The 20025-nt window shown below is 43.0% G+C and overlaps 1 protein-coding gene across 1 annotated transcript; it reads left to right on the top strand.

The window, feature by feature from the left end:
• The first annotated feature begins 2624 nt into the window (after positions 1-2624).
• On the top strand, positions 2625-19595 carry SEC61A2 (SEC61 translocon subunit alpha 2). Its single transcript, XM_071552801.1, has 12 exons — positions 2625-2714; positions 4397-4464; positions 8198-8263; positions 9702-9780; positions 13116-13247; positions 13385-13494; positions 14067-14220; positions 15620-15780; positions 16787-16984; positions 17203-17394; positions 17530-17606; positions 18524-19595. The coding sequence occupies exons 1-12, from the start codon at positions 2708-2710 to the stop codon at positions 18708-18710; spliced, it is 1431 nt and encodes a 476-aa protein (XP_071408902.1). The 5' UTR covers positions 2625-2707; the 3' UTR covers positions 18711-19595.
• The last annotated feature ends 430 nt before the right edge of the window (positions 19596-20025 follow it).

The following is a 20025-nucleotide window of genomic DNA, read 5'->3' as shown; positions in this document are numbered from 1 at the left end:
AGAAGCAGAGAAATGGGAATCAGAGAGTTGTAGAATATCCTGAGTTGGAAGCGATCCACCAGGATCACTGAGACCCACTCCTGGTCCTGCACAGGACAGCCCCAAAACCACACCATGTGCCTGAAAGCGTCCAGATGCCTCAGACAGGCTTGGGGCTGTGACCACTTCCCTGGGGAGCCCATTCCAATGACCAGCCACCCTCTGGTTAAAGAACCTTTGCCGTGCAAAAGCACCAGGGAAAGCACTGCTTGACAGTGGGAGTGAGTTTCCTGAGTGTGCAGGAAGCAATTCAGGGAGGTGCCAGATGGAACGGTACACGAGCTGGGTGAGTGGCTAACAGAGCTAGCCCTTTGACAGAAGAATGGTGTGGGTCATTAACACAAGGAGAAGTGAAGCTTTGTGTGCTCTAAGATAGCAGAAGAGCTAACTAGAAACAGTGTTACAGGACTTGTGCATTGTGGTGTGTCAGGATTTTCAGAGAAGTGTGAGACTAGAAAAAACAGACACTGAAGGAGTGAGCTGTTGGGTGGAGCAGTTCATCAAAAGCAGCAGAAACCCTCAGTGCCAGGAAGCAAACACATCAGGAGAACAAATATTTTAAAACAAGTATTTTAGTAGCAGTGTTGTTAGTTTAGATTTTAAAAAATCTAACCTCAATTTTGAAGCTGCAAAGTTCTGAACACAGTGGTATTTTGAATAAGCAAAGAAAACAATACTTCATTTGGATTCTTTTTACTCCTTTACTTTACTGGGAACCCACTCATAAGTGACATAAGTATTTGTTCAGCACACCTGAGGTGGTGCATGTGTCAGTTTTGGACTGAAGAAACCTCCTGGACATTTTATCAATCACCAGAACAAGGGCCAGGGACTTAGGAGGGTTTGCTGTGAGAAGTTAAGATGACCTGTAGAAGTTCATTAAGTTAAGATAAGTTCTGAACAAAGGGCAATTACAAGAAATTTCCTGAAGCTCAGCTATTAACCCAGCTATTATTTGGAGATTATAATCTACAAGTAAGGTCCCAGGCCCATTAAGTACGGGCATTTATCAGACTATTCAAGAACTATAGGTGAAAGTCATTGCTGCAGAGCTGCTTATTAGTATTTGTAAAATTATGACTACATAAATTGGAAGAAAAAGCTTTTCTATGTGATTTCAGATAAGGGAGACTATTGCACAAAATTGGTTAAAGTTATTGTAGCAGGGTCTTGGTTCTGAGGATTTTTCAGGGAATGCAGAGTGCAAAGAAATATATATAGATTCAAGTTTTTCGAGGAGCCCTAATCCTTCACCCATCTTGTGTTCTTTCTTGGTACCTTCACCTTGCACAGGAAGAATACAAGCCTGTGCACTGGGTGAGTTACTCAAAAAGAATAAATCCTATTTTGAATTGTCATATCTAAATCCTGAAGTAAATTCTGATAATCCTGAAGTTGTAATTGAGATTTCTGTAGCAGGTGTGATACTGGTTTTGGTGGTATGGGGATGATGCTGGGATGGGTATTACACCCACTGCCAGTCAGTCTCCATTGTCAGGTTCACTTCACAGAACCCATTGGGTTGGAAAAGGCCTCTGAGATCAAGTCCAACCCATGACCAAACACCACTGTGTCAACTAGACCAGGACACTCAGTGCCACATCCTGTCTTTCCTTGAACACCTCCAGGAATGGTGACTCCACCACTGCCCTGGGCAGCCCATTCCAATGTCTAATCACCCTTTCCATGAAGAAATTGCTCCTGATGTCCAACCTAAACCTCCCCTAGCACAGCTTGAGACTGTGTCCTCTTGTCCTGTCGTTGGTTGCCTGGGAGAAGAGGCTGATCCCCATCTGGCTACACCTCCTTCCAGGGAGTTGTGGAGGGATAAAGTCACCCCTGAGCCTCCTTTTCTCCAAGCTAAACATCCCCAGCTGCTCCTCAGGACTTGTGCTCCAGCCCGTTCTGCTTCTCTGGACACGCTCCAGAGCCTCGATATCCTTTCACCCTGGGAGGATTTATCACATCCACCCTCCAGCACGGGTGGATTGGGGTGTGAATAAAACACTCCGATAATAAACCTGCGCTCTTCCCATGAGCACCGCTGTAGCCGCAGCCCCACGGAAACCTCCCCGAGGTCGCCGAGGCCGAGCGGAGCGCGGCGCTCCCGCCCCGGGGCGGCTGAGGGGAGGCGGCGCGGGGCGCTGCGGGGGTGCGGTGTTTGTCCCGCAGCCGGTGCCCCTCCCGCATCGATGCCTGTCTCGCATCGGTGCCTGTCCCGCAGCCGGTGCCCCCGGCCCGCCGGCCTCGTCGGGGAAGGGCGCGGGGGCCGCTCCGTGAAGGCGCTCCTGCCCCGGGACGGCTGAGGGGAGGTGGCGCGGGGCGCTGCGGGGGCGCGGTGCCTGTCCCGCACCGGTGCCCCCAGCCCGGTGCCCGCCGCTCCCGCCGGGAAAGGGCGCGGGGGCCGCTCCGTGCGGGCGATCCCGCCCCGGGAAGGCGGCGCGGGGCACTCCGGGGCGCGGTGCCTGTCTCGATGCCGGTTCCCCTGGTGCCGTGCCCGCCGCTCTCTCCGGGAAGGGCTCGCGGGCCGCTCCGTGCGGGCGATCCCGCCCCGGGCGGGGCCGATGCCAGGGCGGGGCGGGGCGGCCCGTCCGCAGCGCCCGTCACGTGACGGCGGCGGCGGCGGCGTCGGGGACAGCGCCGGGAGCGCGGCCGGGCCGGCAGCGCCATGGGCAGTGAGTGCGGGCGGGCCGGGACAGCGACAGGGACAGGGACAGGGACAGGGACAGGGACAGGGACAGGGACAGGGACAGGGACAGGCACGGGACGGGCCCGGGGACGCGGGGCGGGACGCGGCCGCAGCACGGGGAGGTGGGGCCGAGCGCCGGTGCCGGTGCCGCCGCAGGCAGGGCAGGGCAGGGCAGGGCAGGGCCGGGCCGGGCCGGGCCGGCGGGAGGTGCTCCCGCACAGATGCGGGGCTGCGGGCACGGCGGGAGGCCGGCGGTGCTCGGGTGTGCGGGGATTATTGCAGGCTCTACTCTGTACATCCATATGTACGCGCTGTATGGTCTATATATAGTGCATATACCATGTACTGCACACGCACACATGTGAGTATCTGTCAGTGAGGGTGCCAGAGGGGGGACCGGGCTCTCCCAGGGGTGCCCAGCAATGGGACATGGGCAGGAACTGGTGCCTGGGAAGTGCCACTTGAACGTGAGGAAGAACTTCTCTCCTGTGCAGTGACCGCGCACTGGAATAGACTCCCCAGAGAGGCTGTGGAGTCTCCCTCCCTGGAGATATTCCAGAACTGTCTGGACACAGTCCTGTGCCATGTGCTCGGGATGGCCCTGCCTGAGTAGCGAGGTTGGACCAGGGCAGCCACTTCCAGACTGGCCCCATTCTGTGCTTCTGTGCTCACCTCGGGGCTGTGCCACCCTCTGTGCAGCTTCTGATGGGCTGCCCAGGGCTCCATCCTGGAGAAAGGAGAGCTGTGTCACAGCACCGTGTAAATGTAAACGTGGCATTCCAACCAAAATGTTCCTTAACAGTGCCATCAATGCATTCTCCAGGGTAATAAATGCACTCTCCTGGTGAATTGCCCAAAGGCTTGGGCTGGGAAAAGGAGAGCTGTGTCACAGCAAAGTGTGAATCTAAACATGGCATTCCAACCAAAGTGTTACTTACAGTGCCATAAATGCATTCTACAGTGTAATAAATGCATTGTCTTTGGTTGTTTTCTGTGTCTGTCCCAGTGTGTTGAAGCTGGGAATAATGTCCAGGTTTTGGAGGACAAATTCCCCACTAAACATGTGTGCTTTGATTTTATTTTTTAATTGATTTCAATTTTTTTTCCAGAAAAAGAGCTCAGACTGTTGAGCTTTCCTGTGTTTTTAAAGCAGAAATTGCAAAGAAAGACATACCAAAAGCTAAAATAAAATCCCCTAAAGTTCTGATCAGAATAAGTGTTCCAGTGATTTAAATTACAATTTCTAAACATATTTTAGTGATTGAATTAGTTTTTTCAGCTAAATACTCCTCTAAAACACAAGATTCTAATCTCTACATGGGTAATTTTTGATGTCAGAATCCTTTGCTTCTGTGTTTAACTAGCACAGACTGGTACTAGGCCATTTATTTTTAGATGGAATACAATTTAGTTCACTTCTGGTGATATATACAGTACTTTTTCTCTAAAATTATTCCAGCTGTGGAAAAAGGAATGGGTCAGATCTGATTAGAACAAAAATTCTCTTTCACTTTTTTGCCTTTTCAACTGTTTCAAGAGGATTAATTTTCAGACAGTTTTGGAAATGCTGAAAAACTAAATAAACTGTGAAATTTTATGAATTCATAAAGGTTCATTAATATATTTTTCTCTCTTCTTTTTTTGTGTGTGTTTGTTGTTCTGGAACAGTAAAATTTTTAGAAGTTATTAAGCCATTCTGTGCAGTGTTGCCTGAAATCCAGAAACCGGAAAGAAAAGTGAGTGCTGTGTTTTGATCTTACTTTTATTGGTTCACAGATAAGAGAATATTGTGATATTCCAGTCCAAGCTTCAGTTTTAATGCAGACAGTGGGCCCTAAAGTAGGACATATTCTTTGGAGGAGGGGGAACTTATGTCAAGGTAAAAGATTACCATGATGATGAATTCTGAGCAGCCCTCTGACAAGTTGTCCCCTTCAGTATTTTTGCTGACTAATTTTTTTTAAAAATCTCATTCCTAGGCTAAGTTTATTTAGTTTCTGCTTCATGTGACTGGATCTATTTTAATATAACAGAGTTTTCAAGCTTTATTTTTCACTATTGGCTTTGACCTGGCTTATATATTACTTGAAAAGGGTTGCACTGCAATTCAAGAACCACAAATTTAGTTCTTGCTTTCTCACATATAATTTTCCACTCCCATAGCTGTGATTCACCTTGCTGGACTGGAAAGGTGATCTGTGATACAGTTCAGGTTAACTGCTCCCTGTTCACCTGCTGGTCCTGACATTTCTCTTTGACCTGAAATCAATAAGCTGAGTTCATTTACAGCTCATCCCTCTAGCCCTAGGAACTCCTCCCATTTCTCAGCACATTTTCTAGGTTAAAATTAGTTGATTTCTACAGATTAGAAAGAGACCTGCCTTGCCCAAAAAATCCCCAAGCAAACACCACCATTTATGACTTCCTAAACTCAAGCAGGCACATACCACTGTGGTGACAAATATTCTAATTAGAGTGACAAATTGATCTAATATGCATTGTCATGACTTCCATGAAAATTCCTTAGGAGCTATATGTTGTTTTTTATATTCTTAAAAGGAAATGCTTAGCTGGAAACATGACACCATCCAAGAGGATCTTCTTTTGTGGATTGGAGATTCCCAAAGGTTAGAACTGGATGCAGAGAGGTTTGTGCCAGTGACCATAGCTGAGCCTGCTGGATTGAATGGAGAAGATACAGTAAAAACTGCTGATTATGCCTTTCTGGAATTGATTTTTGGGAAGATTGGGATTTATCTCCTGGCTCTTTGCTCCATCTCTCTTACCTTGTTGCTTTCCAGCATCTTTCAGTCTTGGGACAGGTTTCTAACCAAACTGTTTGGGTCAGGCAAAGGTGTTTTCAGCACAGGAGTTTCCAGAGCCAGACACTGCTAAGGTTGCAGCAGGTCTGGGTGACAGGTCCCCATGTTTGTCTCTGCAGAGGTGAACCTTGGTGCAGTCTCCTCGTGCTGATTTATGGCCCATCTGGCATTAGCTGGTTATTCCACTTCTGTCTGGTGAGGTGAGTGAGGAGAGAAGGCTGAAACAAACCTACAGATCCTGATATTTCTGTAGAGCTTACTGACAGGTGTTATTTGCCAGAGAGGAAGGGAAGTTTGGTCTGCCCTTATCCTCCTTCAGCAGCTGAAGGATGCCCAGAGAGGTGCCAAGATTCCTGTCCCCTCTGTTCAGGTCACTTTGCTGCTATCCAGGTCGCTGTCCAGACGATGACTGCCAGTTGCCAGCTTTGCACAGATTCCAAGTGAAAATGTAACTGGGAACACCTTTTGTAGGCTGAACAGCCCTTTGACCACTTTAACTCATGTTTCTTGTTTGTGTATAGTCTCTCAAGTGGCTCAGGCCATTCCATATAACTGTAATTCTTTGTAATTTATTGTTTCCTTGCAAGCTGCCACTGGCAGGCATGATGAGTGGATTGGTTAAGGCCAGGACAAGAAATGAAGATAACTAAATGGAAAAAGAGACCTCATTTCATTAAACCTGTATTGATTGTTAAGTGAAGAGGATGTTTTGATTCAGTTGGGCTCTCACTGAATCATTTTGCCATTATTGTTGATGAGTGAAGTTTTTTTCTGTCTTTAGGGAGTGTTGCTCTTGTGTTTTGGCCAACTTGATTAGCAGAAGCGATTGCTACTTTCATAGTTACTAGTATGGGTTCACATTTCCCTCATGCACAGATTTTCTAAGGAGAACACGCTGTTCAGAGCACCAGGATGATGGTGATTAAGTCCTTTCATTTTCACACGATTTAAGGAAAATGTCAAAGGAAGAAAATGTCCAATTGAATCAAATCAGATGGTGAAATGCACTGTCCCTGTGCTTGTAGCATTCGTGGCTGGAATATTTTGGTACCAGTCTGTATTTTGCTGTTCTGGCATATGGATTTGGATGCTTCCTCTTTCTTTTTTGTCTTCTTGACTCATAGAGGCTGTTTTCCTTGTGAATAACTGTGATTTGGGTGATGCAGAATTCCTCTAATGCTGATACTCACCACAGCTGTAGGGAGAGCCAGAGCAGTTGCAGACCTTGTCCGATGCCTCCAAAGCCAAGGTTAACTGAGGCTGCTGAGAGAATTTGGTGAAGCATTTTTGGTTTTAGAAGTCTGTGCTTAAAATCTGAATTGTGAAATTCAGACAGCACTTGGTAAAGTGGGTCAGCACTAACACAAGGTATTGTTTGGATTTATTTGCTGCTGTCACTATTTTTCTTTTTATAACTTTGTACTGTAGGTATTTTTAGCATCTGCCCTCTTTTAAGAGTGAGGCAGTATCAGTAAATAAGTTACTTGGATTATTTTGCTTCTAAGTGCCTGGTTTCACTTAAGAAGTAACCACCTTCTGGGGTTTCTTTTGCTTGAGCTGTGCTGCTGCTGCTGCCTTGGTCTGTAGTTTCTCATTTGTGGGTGTTCAGTACATAAAAAAGCAGGCACTAATCCCTGTTCTTGTTGCTTCTCTGCAGGCAGATTCAGTGGTTGGAGGCAGAGCTCCAGCCATTTCTGCTGTATCTCTGTCACATGTTAGTTCATGTCATGTTTTAGGAGCTGCTCTGCTCTTGCCTACAGTGAACACACTTACCTAAAGGTTTACAGTCCATGGGGAGAGGTGGGAACTTGAACCTAACGCTGCATCTCAGCTCTCTCTGGTCTTTTCAAGTGCAGTTCCTTCTGTCTCAAGCTTTGCGTAGTCCTCTGGTTCAAACTTAAATCTTGTGATTCTTCTCTTACCCTGGCAGTAATTACAGGTGCCTCAAACGCTGTGACCCTGAGAGTTTCTTCAGTGAATTAGTGACTAATGATCATTGATCTGGCATTCTTTTAAAAGTAATATGCACTCTACATCAGTAAAAGTATCCTGGAGGGAAACAAAGAGTCTTTAAAAATTATTTTGCACTTTGTCCATGAACATAATGGTGAATTTAAGCTTCCTGTAACACCTTCTGAAAACTTAATTTGGAATACTTTGAATTGCTGTCCAAAACTCATGGTTCTTCTGGGTTTTATCACTTGTCTCCATAGCAGTTAAATCTCTTAAAAAACTTAATAGTGCTTTAGTTTAATAACTTCAGCCTTACAAAACAGCCTCCAATCTGTTGAAGCCTAGAGCACTAATCACTGAAGATAAGTTTTTTGTGTTAATCTTTCATGTTTGTTCTGGTATGTCCAGCAGCCACACTGTTGCTTTTATGTGAATGCACAGTGTCTTAGAATACTGTAGATAAAATATATTCTACTGACTGAATGTCACTGTGCTGTCTGCCAGATCCCACATAAGTTATCTTTGCCTCTCTCTAAAATCTGAAATAGTATTAAAAATAATTCCAGTGAGAAATGATCCTTCTGGTTCAATATGTTTGGTTTCAATTCTAATGCTACAGTATTTAGTACTGATATGAGAGTGCAGTGAAAGTTCCATACACAATGAACTCGTTCATCTCCCCTCTGTCCTGCAGATCCAGTTCAGAGAGAAGGTGCTATGGACGGCCATCACACTCTTCATTTTCTTGGTGTGCTGCCAGGTGGGTGTCTGTGTTTCCTGTGCTCACAAAATGTGTGTTCTGTACATAAAAAATACACTAAAAGTGTGAGAAGTTCTTGTTTTGTGTTCAGCTGCCAGTTTCACTTATGTATTTCTATAGTTAAGTATTTAAAGTTCAGTTCTCATTGTCTGCGATAGTCTTTATTACTGATTGTGTATGTTTTCAGAAACCAGTGCCTTTGCTTTAGTCTGAAATACATAATGTTCTTTTCTTGTTACAAGGGTTGCTTCAAATGATGGTAGTGGCTGCAGGGTAAACAGCCAAGCTAATTATTTATTGAGCAGCATAAAAAAAGAGAGTAATTGGATGCTTTGTTTACCTTCTGTTCAGAGCTACATTTCAATTTTAGCAGTGACAAGAGTGAAAATGAAATCAAAGTGACTGTTTTTACCCAATTCCTCTTGAACAAGCTGATGGATTGTAAAGATTGCAGGAGAATGTTTTTGTGAGGTGTTGACATTTGGAACTTGGTTTTTTTGTGAATATACTGCCAAAGTTGTTGGCTAAAACCCCTCCAAAATGCAGGTCTTTGTAAACATTTGTGTGATCTTCATTACTCACAGCTGTAGGCATTCCTAGAACCTGTTATAAACAGTGGAGGCTTTTTTGTTTTTCTTTAAAGAACATTTAGATGTTGAAGGAAATGAGGATCCATGTATTACCTGGTACATATTTTTTAGAACTTGTAGACCTCTTGGAAGATTTGAAATTAACTGTACCTTTCAGAATTAGGCTTTTCAGCTTATATTCATTAATGTAGCCATTCCAGACTGTGGAGAAGTAGTTTAATAGTTTTTGTTTTCAGCTCTGAAGGACTGTTTAAGGGCTAAAACCCAGCACTTGTTTTTTGGAAGGTGGGAATGATACCAGAGCTAGAACAACATGTAATTTATCTGTGTTTACTGGAAGCTGGATATATGTACAATTAAAACTTGGAATCTATATGAAAGACTGTAGTAGCTGAATAGGGAAAACAGATGGTGCAGGCCAGAGTTTTCAGGAATTCATCTGTAAGATTGCCTGGGTTTCAAGTCTACCACGTTTGTGATTAGGAAGAGTTTTAAAGAGCTGAAAATCCCTCAATATTGACATACAGAATATTGGAAGCTTTGTATGAACTTGTCTAACTTTGACAGTTCCATGTGGGATATTTCAAAATGTATTCCCAGCTGTAGAATTTCAATATTTAAACTTCTTCTTTCTAGTGGTTTCTGCTTTTTCCTGTAGAAGGGTCTTAGTAGAGTCTTCTGAGTCATATTCCCAGTTGGAGGATTAAAATAGATGGTGTCAGTACCTCTGGTTTAATTAAAAAAAGGATATTAAACAATGTAACAGTTGAATCATTGCATGTTAAGATTTTTGTAGCAGTGGATGCTAATTGTGTGTTTCTGTTGAACACTTCTGTGCACTTGGACAGATCCCATTGTTTGGAATCATGTCATCAGATTCTGCAGATCCCTTCTACTGGATGCGAGTCATTCTTGCGTCAAACAGAGGTCAGTGGGTTATTCCTTTCTCTGTTTTCTGTCAAGATAAACAGACCAGGAGGAAAACAGCCAGCTGTTAAATGTCATACAACCCAGAATGTCATGTTGAAACACTTTGTAAAGTTCTTAACACAGATAAAATTAAAATTGGTACTTGAGGAGTACTTTGCCTTAGGAGTGGGATTTCTTTTGACAGGCAGGTGAGATTAATCTTGATTCTCAAATTTTGGGATAATTCCCCTTAGGATTGTAGAGCAGTCCCTTTCTAATTAATATGTGGGACAAGGAATCTTCTGGCTTTCCAGTTAGGAACAGCATTAATGTGCAATGTGAGAGTGTTGACTGGAAAATACTTTATGTGTCCGAGTCAGTCACACCTCATAATAGTTTGGCAAAGTTATGGGTCAGTAATTCCATAGGTGGGAAAGCCAAAGGCAGAGATCATTAGGCATAAACTTTAGCAAAACCAAACTAACTTTAAATTTTAGAGTACTAAAGTGGAACCCAACCAAATGTTTAAGAAGACTCAAACTAATGCTAGAAGTCTGAAACTTAAGATGGGTGACCTGTCATGCATGACTCTAAATGAGGACACTGATCTCATCTGTGGCTTGGAAAATTGGCTGGAAGTAAGAAAATCAGTGGAACCCTCTAACGTGAGGGTACTGTTTATTTAGGAATGGCAGTGAAGATAATAAATTAAGGTAAATAAGTTGTCTGCTTCAAACCCTTCTGCAGAATTTGCACATAGAGTTCTGTGTCTCACTAGCAGTGTATGAGACTAAATATGCTGCCGCTGCTCAGACAGAAGGGTAACGGGCCAGGAGAAGACTAGAGAGACTGAAAGCAATAAAAAGCAGGAGTGGGAAAGTGAGTTTTCACTTAACTGACTAGAAGTCATTGGAGGATTTGAGATAAGGGCTCCTGGACATCCTGCTTTTCTGGCTGTTGGAGAAGTAGAGATTTCCGTGAGAGATGATGTAATGCTTAACATGTAAACTCTAAGATACAAGTATGAAAGAACCAAGTTACAATAATGACTTCAATGCTTTCACATTTTACATTTTCATAGCAGGGAAAACACTAAAAAAAAAAGGGGAAAATAATTGTGCAATAATGCTTAAAGTTTTTAAACATTAGAGCTGAAATGAGGATGCTGGTAGTTAGCCAGCAATGAAGACTCCAGACAATAGGAGAGGTGATAAAAAACCCTTTGTGGAATTCAGATTATTTATTAAAGGCTTTTCAGGAAATTAAACTGTTGTGGGATTAAGAGGGAAGACCTGATGGCTTAAGAACTGGTTGAAAAGATCAGAAGGAATGTCTGAACAGATCAGTGAGGTGCCACAAATTGTATATTGCTTTTTCTTTTCATCTTCCGTATGATGTTACAGACCATGCTTTGCTTGTCCCTGGTCCTCTTTGAGACGCTACAAGTCTGCAGTGGCTAAATAGTTGTTTATTAAAATTTTTCTGAGCAATTTTATGATGGAACACTCCTGTACTACACAAGAGCAGAGCTGCACTTCAATGTACAGAATTGAATTGTGAGCTGATTCTTTTGGATCTGCTCAGTGGATATTGTGACTTCAGAAAAAAAATGTGCATTATTTGGGTCCTTTGGGTGACCATGGAAAAGATGATGACCAAGTGCTTTGATCTGGCTTAACTAAATATTCAGCTTATAAAATGTGTTCTTACCCAGCCCTTTTTTCTTTAAAGTTCCAGCTTAAGAGATGTGGAAAGTTTGATCACTTGGTAATTCTAGTTTCATAATACTAGTCCACATTTTCAACATTTTAGTTTTGTAAGCATCTTCAGATAAGAGAAAACTTCCTGGTGTTAGCTGAAGGACAACTTAAGATTTCAAAGAGTAATTTCTTGGAATGCTGTTGCTTGAGAAAGACGATGTGGGAGAAAGATTCTGTATTGAGATGGGAGAATACATTGTACAGGCAAGAGGTGAGCTGTTGTCCTGAGTTTAACTGCTTTGTGTCCATTCAGCTCTGCTCCCTTAAGTTCTGATGGAACTCAAGCAGGTGTCAGTACTGGAGGCCACACCTTGAGTGTTGTGTTCAGTTCTGGGCCCCTCAGTTCAGGAAAGATCTTGAGGGGCTGGAGCAGGTCCAGAAAAGAGCAACGAGGCTGGAGAAGGGGCTGGAGCACAAGTGCTGTGGGGAGAGGCTGAGGGAGCTGGGGGTGTTCAGCCTGGAGAAGAGGAGGCTCAGGTGACCTCAGCACTGTCTAGAACTACCTGAAGGGTACCTGATGGTCTCTTCTCCCAGGCACTCAGCAATAGGACAAGGGGGCATGGGCTCAAGCTCTGCCAGGGGAAATTTAAGTTGGAGATCAGAAAAAAAATTCTTTCCAGAGAGAGTAATCAGGCATTGGAATGGCCTGCCCAGAGAGGTGGTGGATTCACCTTCCCTGGAGGTTTTTAAACTGAGATTGGCCATGGCACTGAGTGCCATGATCTGGTAAAGGGACTGGAGTTGGACCAAGGGTTGGACTTGATGATCTCAGAGGTCTTTTCCAACCCAATCCATTCTATGATTCTATGATTCTATGACACTGGAACTGGCCTTGCTGAGAATATTTCCAAATTAGAGTATCAGGTGATAGTTCTGATGCTGCAGGTGCTTCAGTCTGAGGATGCAAACAGAGTGAGTGGTGCCCCAGCTTTATTACACCAGATGAAGTGACTGAGAGGGAAATGCAAGCAGGTTTTAAGGAACATCATAGAATAAACATCTCTGTGCTGTGTTTTGTGAGTCATATCTCCCTGTTTGAGCTGTGTACGGTGGGAAGTTGATACCTTGGTGACATTGTGCCAGTGAGTTGGCAGAGTAAAAAGCACCTTACTGATAGTCTTTGTTTTGTTAAGAACTCATTCAATCCTAAACTTTTCACTAGAGTCAGTGATTCCAAGGGTGGCATTATCAGACATTGTAAATTTGCAGCATATTTTCAGGTCTGCAAAATTAAACTTGTGGAAAATGTGACAGAATAAACAGCCAGGGACAGGATGCTGTCCAGTGGAAGGTTTCTTAAGGAAATGCCAAAAAGCTGAGCTTCCATGTGCATTGGCCTTTAGTGTGGTTCCACAAAAATATTTGTAATTAAAAACTACATAGGGTTTTCATGCTGCCTGCAAAATTACAGATTGTAACACAGCAGCATTTTGTGAGGGGATAACTGTCTTTGTTTTCTCATACCTGTACAGGCATGTGCATGTTTGAAATGTTATGCAGAATATTCTTTACATATCAGAAACCTTTCAAGAGATCTCATTCTTTAGGAGAGATGCAGGAATGGCAATTGTATTAATTTTTCTCCCTGCTTAGGTACTTTGATGGAATTGGGCATCTCTCCCATCGTGACATCAGGTCTGATCATGCAGCTGCTGGCAGGAGCAAAGATCATTGAAGTTGGGGATACTCCCAAAGACAGAGCCTTGTTCAATGGAGCTCAGAAATGTAAGCACTGTTCCAGTTAAAATTACCAAGCATATTTTATTCTTGGGAAAGCAGCCAAGTGATACTAGAAATGAGATTTCTTTGGTAGGTGACTTTGGCAGACTTTTTTAAAGGATTTGCTTTCTCTCTTGTTTTAGTATTTGGGATGATTATTACCATTGGGCAAGCCATTGTGTATGTTATGACTGGAATGTATGGAGATCCTGCTGAAATGGGTGCTGGAATTTGTCTTCTTATTATAATTCAGGTTTGTAATGAGCTATTTTGTTTGTAACTGAAACTGGTTGGATACAGTATAGCTGGAAGGAAGAAAGTCCTTCTATGTCTGTTTTTAATGCTATAAAGCATCATCCTTTGTATCTGTCTAGATGTGAGAAATTGTAGATATTCCATAACAGAGGAGAAAGCTGAGTTAGTTAATACCAAAATATCTCAGATAGGAGTGGCTGCTTAAGTGAAAACACAGGAATTAGTGGACTTTGAAAGCAGTAGCTGCAGTTTAGTGCCATGGAGGACTTCTCACTAAATGGCACAGATGCAGCTTTGAGACGTTCTCTTGTAGAACAAAACAGTAAAATCACGAACATGAAGATTTAAAAAAAAAAAAGTGCTTAGGGAGTAATCTGCTCCATCTGTGTTGAAAACAGCTCATTGCCAGGTGAGATGTGCAAGTAGCAAAATTACTGCAGGAATGATAATTAGCTGAAAATTGTAATGATCCCTCTTCAATATGATGAAAATACTGAAGCAGGGAATTAATACACAATTCTTTACTTGATTTATTCTTGTTTCTGCTCAGTTTTGTTTCTCTTCCCACAGCTGTTTGTTGCTGGTTTGATTGTGTTGCTGCTGGATGAGCTGCTGCAGAAAGGTTATGGCTTGGGGTCTGGCATTTCCCTGTTCATTGCTACCAATATCTGTGAAACCATTGTCTGGAAGGCTTTCAGTCCCACTACCATCAACACTGGCAGAGGTGGGTGTGCTGCTCCAGTCAGTCACAGTGTGTTTCAGTGGGTGTGCACTACACATACATTGTCAGGTCTCTGTTGGATGGCTCCTCAAAAAGAGTTTTAATGTGTGAGGATGAGCATCTGAAGCCAGTAGTGCAGTGAACTTTGAAGATGGAAATGTTGTCTGACTTACATGAAGATTAATAACCTACAAGTTTGCCTTTGCTGATCTGAATCACAGCAGTTCAAATGGGACTGGAAACCCCTTGATGAAGATTTTGGATTTCCAAACTGAAATAGTTTTGCTTTAGCATCTTTTAGTCCACAGAAATAGAGAAGATAGGAAAAGCTGTACATTCAGAGGAGTTTTTCCTGATCATAGAATCATAGAATGGATTGGGTTGGAAAAGACCTCCGAGATCATCAAGTCCAACCCTTGGTCCAACTCCAGTCCCTTTACCAGATCATGGCACTCAGCGCCACGTCCAGTCTGTTTGAAAACCTCCAGGGATGGTGAATCCACCCCTTCTCTGGGCAGGCCACATTCCAATGCCTGTTGACTCTCTCTGGAAATAATTTTTTTCTGATCTCCAGCTTCAATTTCCTCTGGCAGAGCTTGAGCCCATGCCCCCTTGTCCTATTGCTGAGTGCCTGGGAGAAGAGACCAACCCCCACCTGGCCAGAACTTCCCTTCAGGTAGTTCTAGACAGTGCTGAGGTCACCTCTGAGCCTCCTCTTCTCCAGGCTAAACACCCCCAGCTCCCTCAGCCTCTCCCCACAGCACTTATGCTTCAGTCCCTTCACCAGCCTTGTTGATCCAACTGTTGTATGTTGCTATAGAACACATATGTAGTTTGTGCCTCTGAATTAATTTAAGCTGGTTTGGTTCTGCAATCCCTTTATTTCTCAGCCAGCCTTTGATGACATCTTGTTGTCCTGAGATCTCTGATACACCACATTAAGATACAGCCACTTCACGTCAAGAAATTTACTAGTTTACTGCATTAATTTGAAATCCTGAGTTATGTTTTTAGTTTGTTTTCATTTACACCTGATTTTTACTAGTTCTGTTGCATTTTATTAATGTTTTTCTGAAGTTACATTACTCCTTATTTATTATTTCTACCTTCCCATCATCCTCCAGCCCCTAGAAAAGAAAGGAAAAGAGAATTCTTTCATGGTGTGACTTGGATGATTTTTTGAACCAGGAACAGTGTTTTAGTAGATTATTCTACATTACATAAGCTCAAGCAGAATCCTATATTGTGACATATTTGTTGTAACAGGTCCTATCGTGCCATATTTTTTGTGTGCCATTCTTAAAATTTCTGGAAGAAAGTTTTTGGTTTGTTTTGATTTTTTTTTGTTTTAGTGTTTTTAATTCTGAGATTAAAATTTCTTTTCCTTTTCTGCTTCATGCAGGAACAGAGTTTGAGGGAGCTGTGATTGCATTATTCCATCTCCTGGCTACACGGACCGACAAAGTGCGGGCGCTGCGGGAGGCCTTTTACCGGCAGAACCTGCCCAATCTCATGAACCTCATTGCTACAGTGTTTGTGTTTGCTGTGGTCATCTATTTCCAGGTAAAATTCCTCACAGCACCTCTTCACAGGCAGAAGTGCACATGGACCCTGGACACTGCAGTCACTGGGAAAAGATGGGAAAGTTGAAACCAGAATAGCTGAAGTGTCTTAACTTTGAGTAAGGAATATCCCCAATATTGTTATTTCAATAACATTCCTCTGAGAACTCAGTGATAAATTCTGTAGCCAGGCCTATGGATACGCAGCCTGCAGTCTCACATTCCATTAAATGCCATACACACTATGAGAGTTATTTTTACTAAAAATGAACTCTGGAGCTGCAGTGTTTGCATCACACCAATAACATGCTTTGGACAGAGCTGGAGTACTTTGCTTCTTTGGGGTGTGTATGACACAGATTTGTTCTAGAAAACAGCTGTGTAATTGATGCATACCTTCTTGTTTTTTCCCTAGTTTTCTTGAAACACTTAGCTAGTGCTTTTTAAATCTGAGTATGTACTAAAATGGACACTAAAGGAGGATCCATATGGAGAGGGTTTTGTGTGTGTGTGTGGCTAAAATATGATTTTTTTGTTTGTTTTTTTTATTTGTGTCTGAGTGCTGACACAAAAAAACCCCAGGAAGAATTACCACATTTTCAAGTCCATGTGGGTTTTTTGGGTCTCCACAGAGAAGATCCTGCCCCAGAAAACAGAAGACTGGGCTTACCACTTAAGAGCCTGCTGGTAACTGGCTAGTTTAGTTAAAAGCCATTACAGACTTTTATCAAACCTTGTTCTATAAAATGTATTTTAGAGGAGCATCATTTAGTGGATGAGAAATACTGTTTATATAAAAAGAATGTAATACAACCAAGCTGTAACACTTAAAAATCCTTAAAATTTGTAATCCAGGCCGTAGCTGAAAGCATTTGGGCTTTGCAGTCTCAGACCTTGCACTCCTTGTTTATCTAGCAAGAACTCCATGGTCAGGAATAGCTTTGGGACATGCTGGGAATACCCTCTGTCTGCAAGTAACCCTTTTGCATTGATGTCCTTTCCCATAGGGATTCCGAGTGGATTTACCTATCAAGTCTGCCCGGTACCGTGGCCAGTACAGCAGCTATCCCATCAAGCTCTTCTACACCTCCAACATTCCCATCATTCTGCAGTCTGCCTTAGTGTCCAACCTCTACGTCATCTCCCAGATGTTGTCTGTTCGTTTCAGCGGCAACTTCCTGGTGAACTTACTGGGACAGTGGGCAGTAAGTACTTCATCACATTTTAACGGCATAAAATTCCTTGTATATATTCCTACACTGTCAAACTTTGGTATTTAACCAGCAGAAAACTGGAGTACTTGATTTTTAACATTTGTATGTAAAAGCTGTTTTAAACATGGAAGAGGAATTCCTTTATAAATACAGGACAGGAATGTGGAGGTGTGTGAGAAATAACTGCTGCTTTTTCCTTCCCCTCACAGGATGTCAGTGGTGGTGGCCCTGCTCGCTCCTACCCTGTTGGTGGCCTGTGCTACTACTTGTCCCCTCCAGAATCTATGGGTGCAATATTTGAGGATCCTGTCCATGTAATAGTTTATATAATATTTATGTTGGGATCCTGTGCGTTCTTCTCCAAGACTTGGATCGAGGTGTCTGGTTCATCAGCAAAAGATGTAGGTGTTCTGCCTGTGTTCAAACTGCTTCTGATTCAGAACTGACCAGCTACTGACTGATCAGTTGTTGGTCTCACTAAATATCAGGTGACTGTGAAACACTGCAGCAGTTTCATAAAACAATGTTTCTTGCAGGTTGCCAAGCAACTCAAAGAACAGCAAATGGTGATGAGAGGCCACAGGGACACCTCGATGGTTCATGAGCTTAACAGGTAAGGAAATGCTGACTTCCAGCTGGATGGTGAAGAGTGATGGAGAAGTGTCAGCTGGAGCAGATATTCTCAGAAAAATCTGAGATCCATTTCCACTATAAAAGGAAGATTCTTCTCATTCATCTGTTGCCTTTCCTAGTTAAGCACAAAATGTTATAGCAGTCAGTTAGAGATGGACCTGCAGAGTCTTCTTTTTTTAAGTGGCATAATGGGGAAATTTGAGTTGAATCTCTTCTGTGTTTGTAAAAGAAAGATGCCTTGATTCTCCCAGGTGTCTAATGTACCATCACTGACCTAGCGTGGCACTACCAATATTTTACATATTATGTAAAGCCTGCAGAGCTATGTTGAAATTTATATTGACCCTTTGTCAAAGCAGTTACTCTTAGTCCTGTGGAGCTTCCATTGCACATTTGTAAAGTTGTTAAAATTATGAATTGAAAAGCTTTGCCAGCATTCAGTTTCCTATCAGTGAATATTTATTTTAGTTTCAACTTTGTGCAAAGATGGAAGACAGGAAGAGCTCGTGGCAGTGGTGCATTTGCAACACTAAATTTATTACTTGATGTTCATAGAATCACTGAATGGTTTGGGTTGGACAGGACCTTCAAGCTCATCTTGTCCAACTCCCCTGCTATGGGCAGAGACACTTTCCACTAGACCAGGTCGCTCAGAACCCCATCCAGTCTGGCCTTGAACATTTCCAGGGATGGTGCATCCACAGCTTCTCTGGGCAACCTGTGCCAGGGCCTCAGAACCCTCACAGTACAGAATTTCTTCCTGACATCTAATCTAACCCTGCCCTCTTTCAGTTTGTTTTAGTTGGTTGTTTTCATAGTAGATACATTGGTAGAACTCTCAGATGAAAATCTGTGGTTGTGAATACCCTTTTCTTTCCTGTTTTCCCCTTGGTACAGGTATATCCCTACAGCAGCTGCGTTTGGTGGTTTGTGCATCGGGGCCCTCTCAGTACTGGCTGACTTTCTGGGAGCCATCGGCTCTGGCACTGGCATCCTGCTTGCAGTCACTATTATTTATCAGTATTTTGAAATATTTGTAAAAGAACAGGCCGAAGTTGGAGGAGTAGGTGCATTATTTTTCTAGATGTCCAAATGTTTCATGGTTGGTGTGAAAGGGAAAGTATTTTGACAACATGCATCATTTAGTCGAATAATGCTCTTTTCTTTTGACTTGTTTTCAAGTGCTACGTGTCCCATTACTGTAATGGGCATTGAGCAATGCCTGTGTGCAGCATTAGTACCAGCTGCCTTAAGAATAAAGTTTACATTATCTTGTTTAAGTATTATCTAGTGTTGCCTGTAATGCTGGAAACAATTCATCTACCTTGCTGTTCAGACACTACAGTGAGATGGTAACATGTATCAGTTTGAGAGCCCTAAATGTCTTTGCACACAGCAATTAATGTTAAATTAATTCCCCTGCCCTTAATAGGAAAAAAAAACCCTGAGTTCAGATTGCCACATGCCAGTATTCCTGACAGAATTTATTTGTACCTGTATTTTACATTAATTTTTTATACTTTTTTAACTCCCATTTCCCCATCACTGAACTCAGCAGTCCTTGTTCCTTTGCGGTGTCTCCACCCAGGCACCTTTCTCTGGGCTCTAAGGGTGGACAAGCAAATGTTTTATGGGCGGCTGATACTCATCTCACCTGTGAGCTGGTTCTGTGGTGGATTTGCTGCTCCTGGGGCGTGCTGTGCTCCTCCAGGCCCCTGTGGGACAGCCTGGCAGCCGCTGCCGCGCCCAAGGGGCGGCACAGCACTCCTGTTAAACCACGTACTCGTGAAAACTGTGCCACTGAAACTTCATGTCCACTTTGCTTTTGTGAGTCTGAAGAACAAGGTCTGGTTCCTAAAGCAGTGTGTTCATGGGAGGGAGAGGGGAACGGGGAGTTCCTGCTGGAAACCTGTCGCACTTTACAGCGGCGATGTAACAACTGTATGCGTTAGACAATAAACTTATTTAATTAAACTCTCTCCTGGGTCTTGTTTGTGCCAGATGTAATTCATACACCGTTTTTGAGCATTTCTAACATGTCTTCATAATTAAGTAGGTCTGGAAGGCTCCCTTTTCCCCCCTTTATTCTTCCTCTTTCTAGAATATAATTCTTAGTTTTTAGCGGCCTTAATTAAAAAAAAATCTCAAAATTTCTCCCTTTACAGTCATTGAGCTTTTTTGCTCTACTGTAATCAATTCCTTTTTCCCCTTTGATGTCAATTTCTTCTTTCTCTCATGCTTAACTTGAAAGTAACTTTGTTTTGCTTGTGAAGGTAAGAAAATCTCAAGTTTTCTGCTTAGTTTCTAAACCGGGAAAATCTCCCTAATTATGCACATTTGTCCTCATCCATTTCAGAGGCAAGGCTGATACCAGTGTGTGTTTCTTAAAACCCTCTGAT

The sequence above is a fragment of the Pithys albifrons genome, chromosome 3 (genome assembly GCF_047495875.1).
Source record: "Pithys albifrons albifrons isolate INPA30051 chromosome 3, PitAlb_v1, whole genome shotgun sequence".
Lineage (NCBI taxonomy): Eukaryota > Metazoa > Chordata > Aves > Passeriformes > Thamnophilidae > Pithys > Pithys albifrons.
This window is presented reverse-complemented; position numbering and strand designations above follow the sequence as displayed.

Excerpts from the sequence above, each read along its gene's own strand:
- SEC61A2 (XM_071552801.1), top strand. Across the intron at positions 8,264-9,701 it reads TTTTCTTGGTGTGCTGCCAG|ATCCCATTGTTTGGAATCAT; the intron begins GTGGGTGTCTGT and ends GCACTTGGACAG. Across the intron at positions 16,985-17,202 it reads ACTTACTGGGACAGTGGGCA|GATGTCAGTGGTGGTGGCCC; the intron begins GTAAGTACTTCA and ends TTCCCCTCACAG.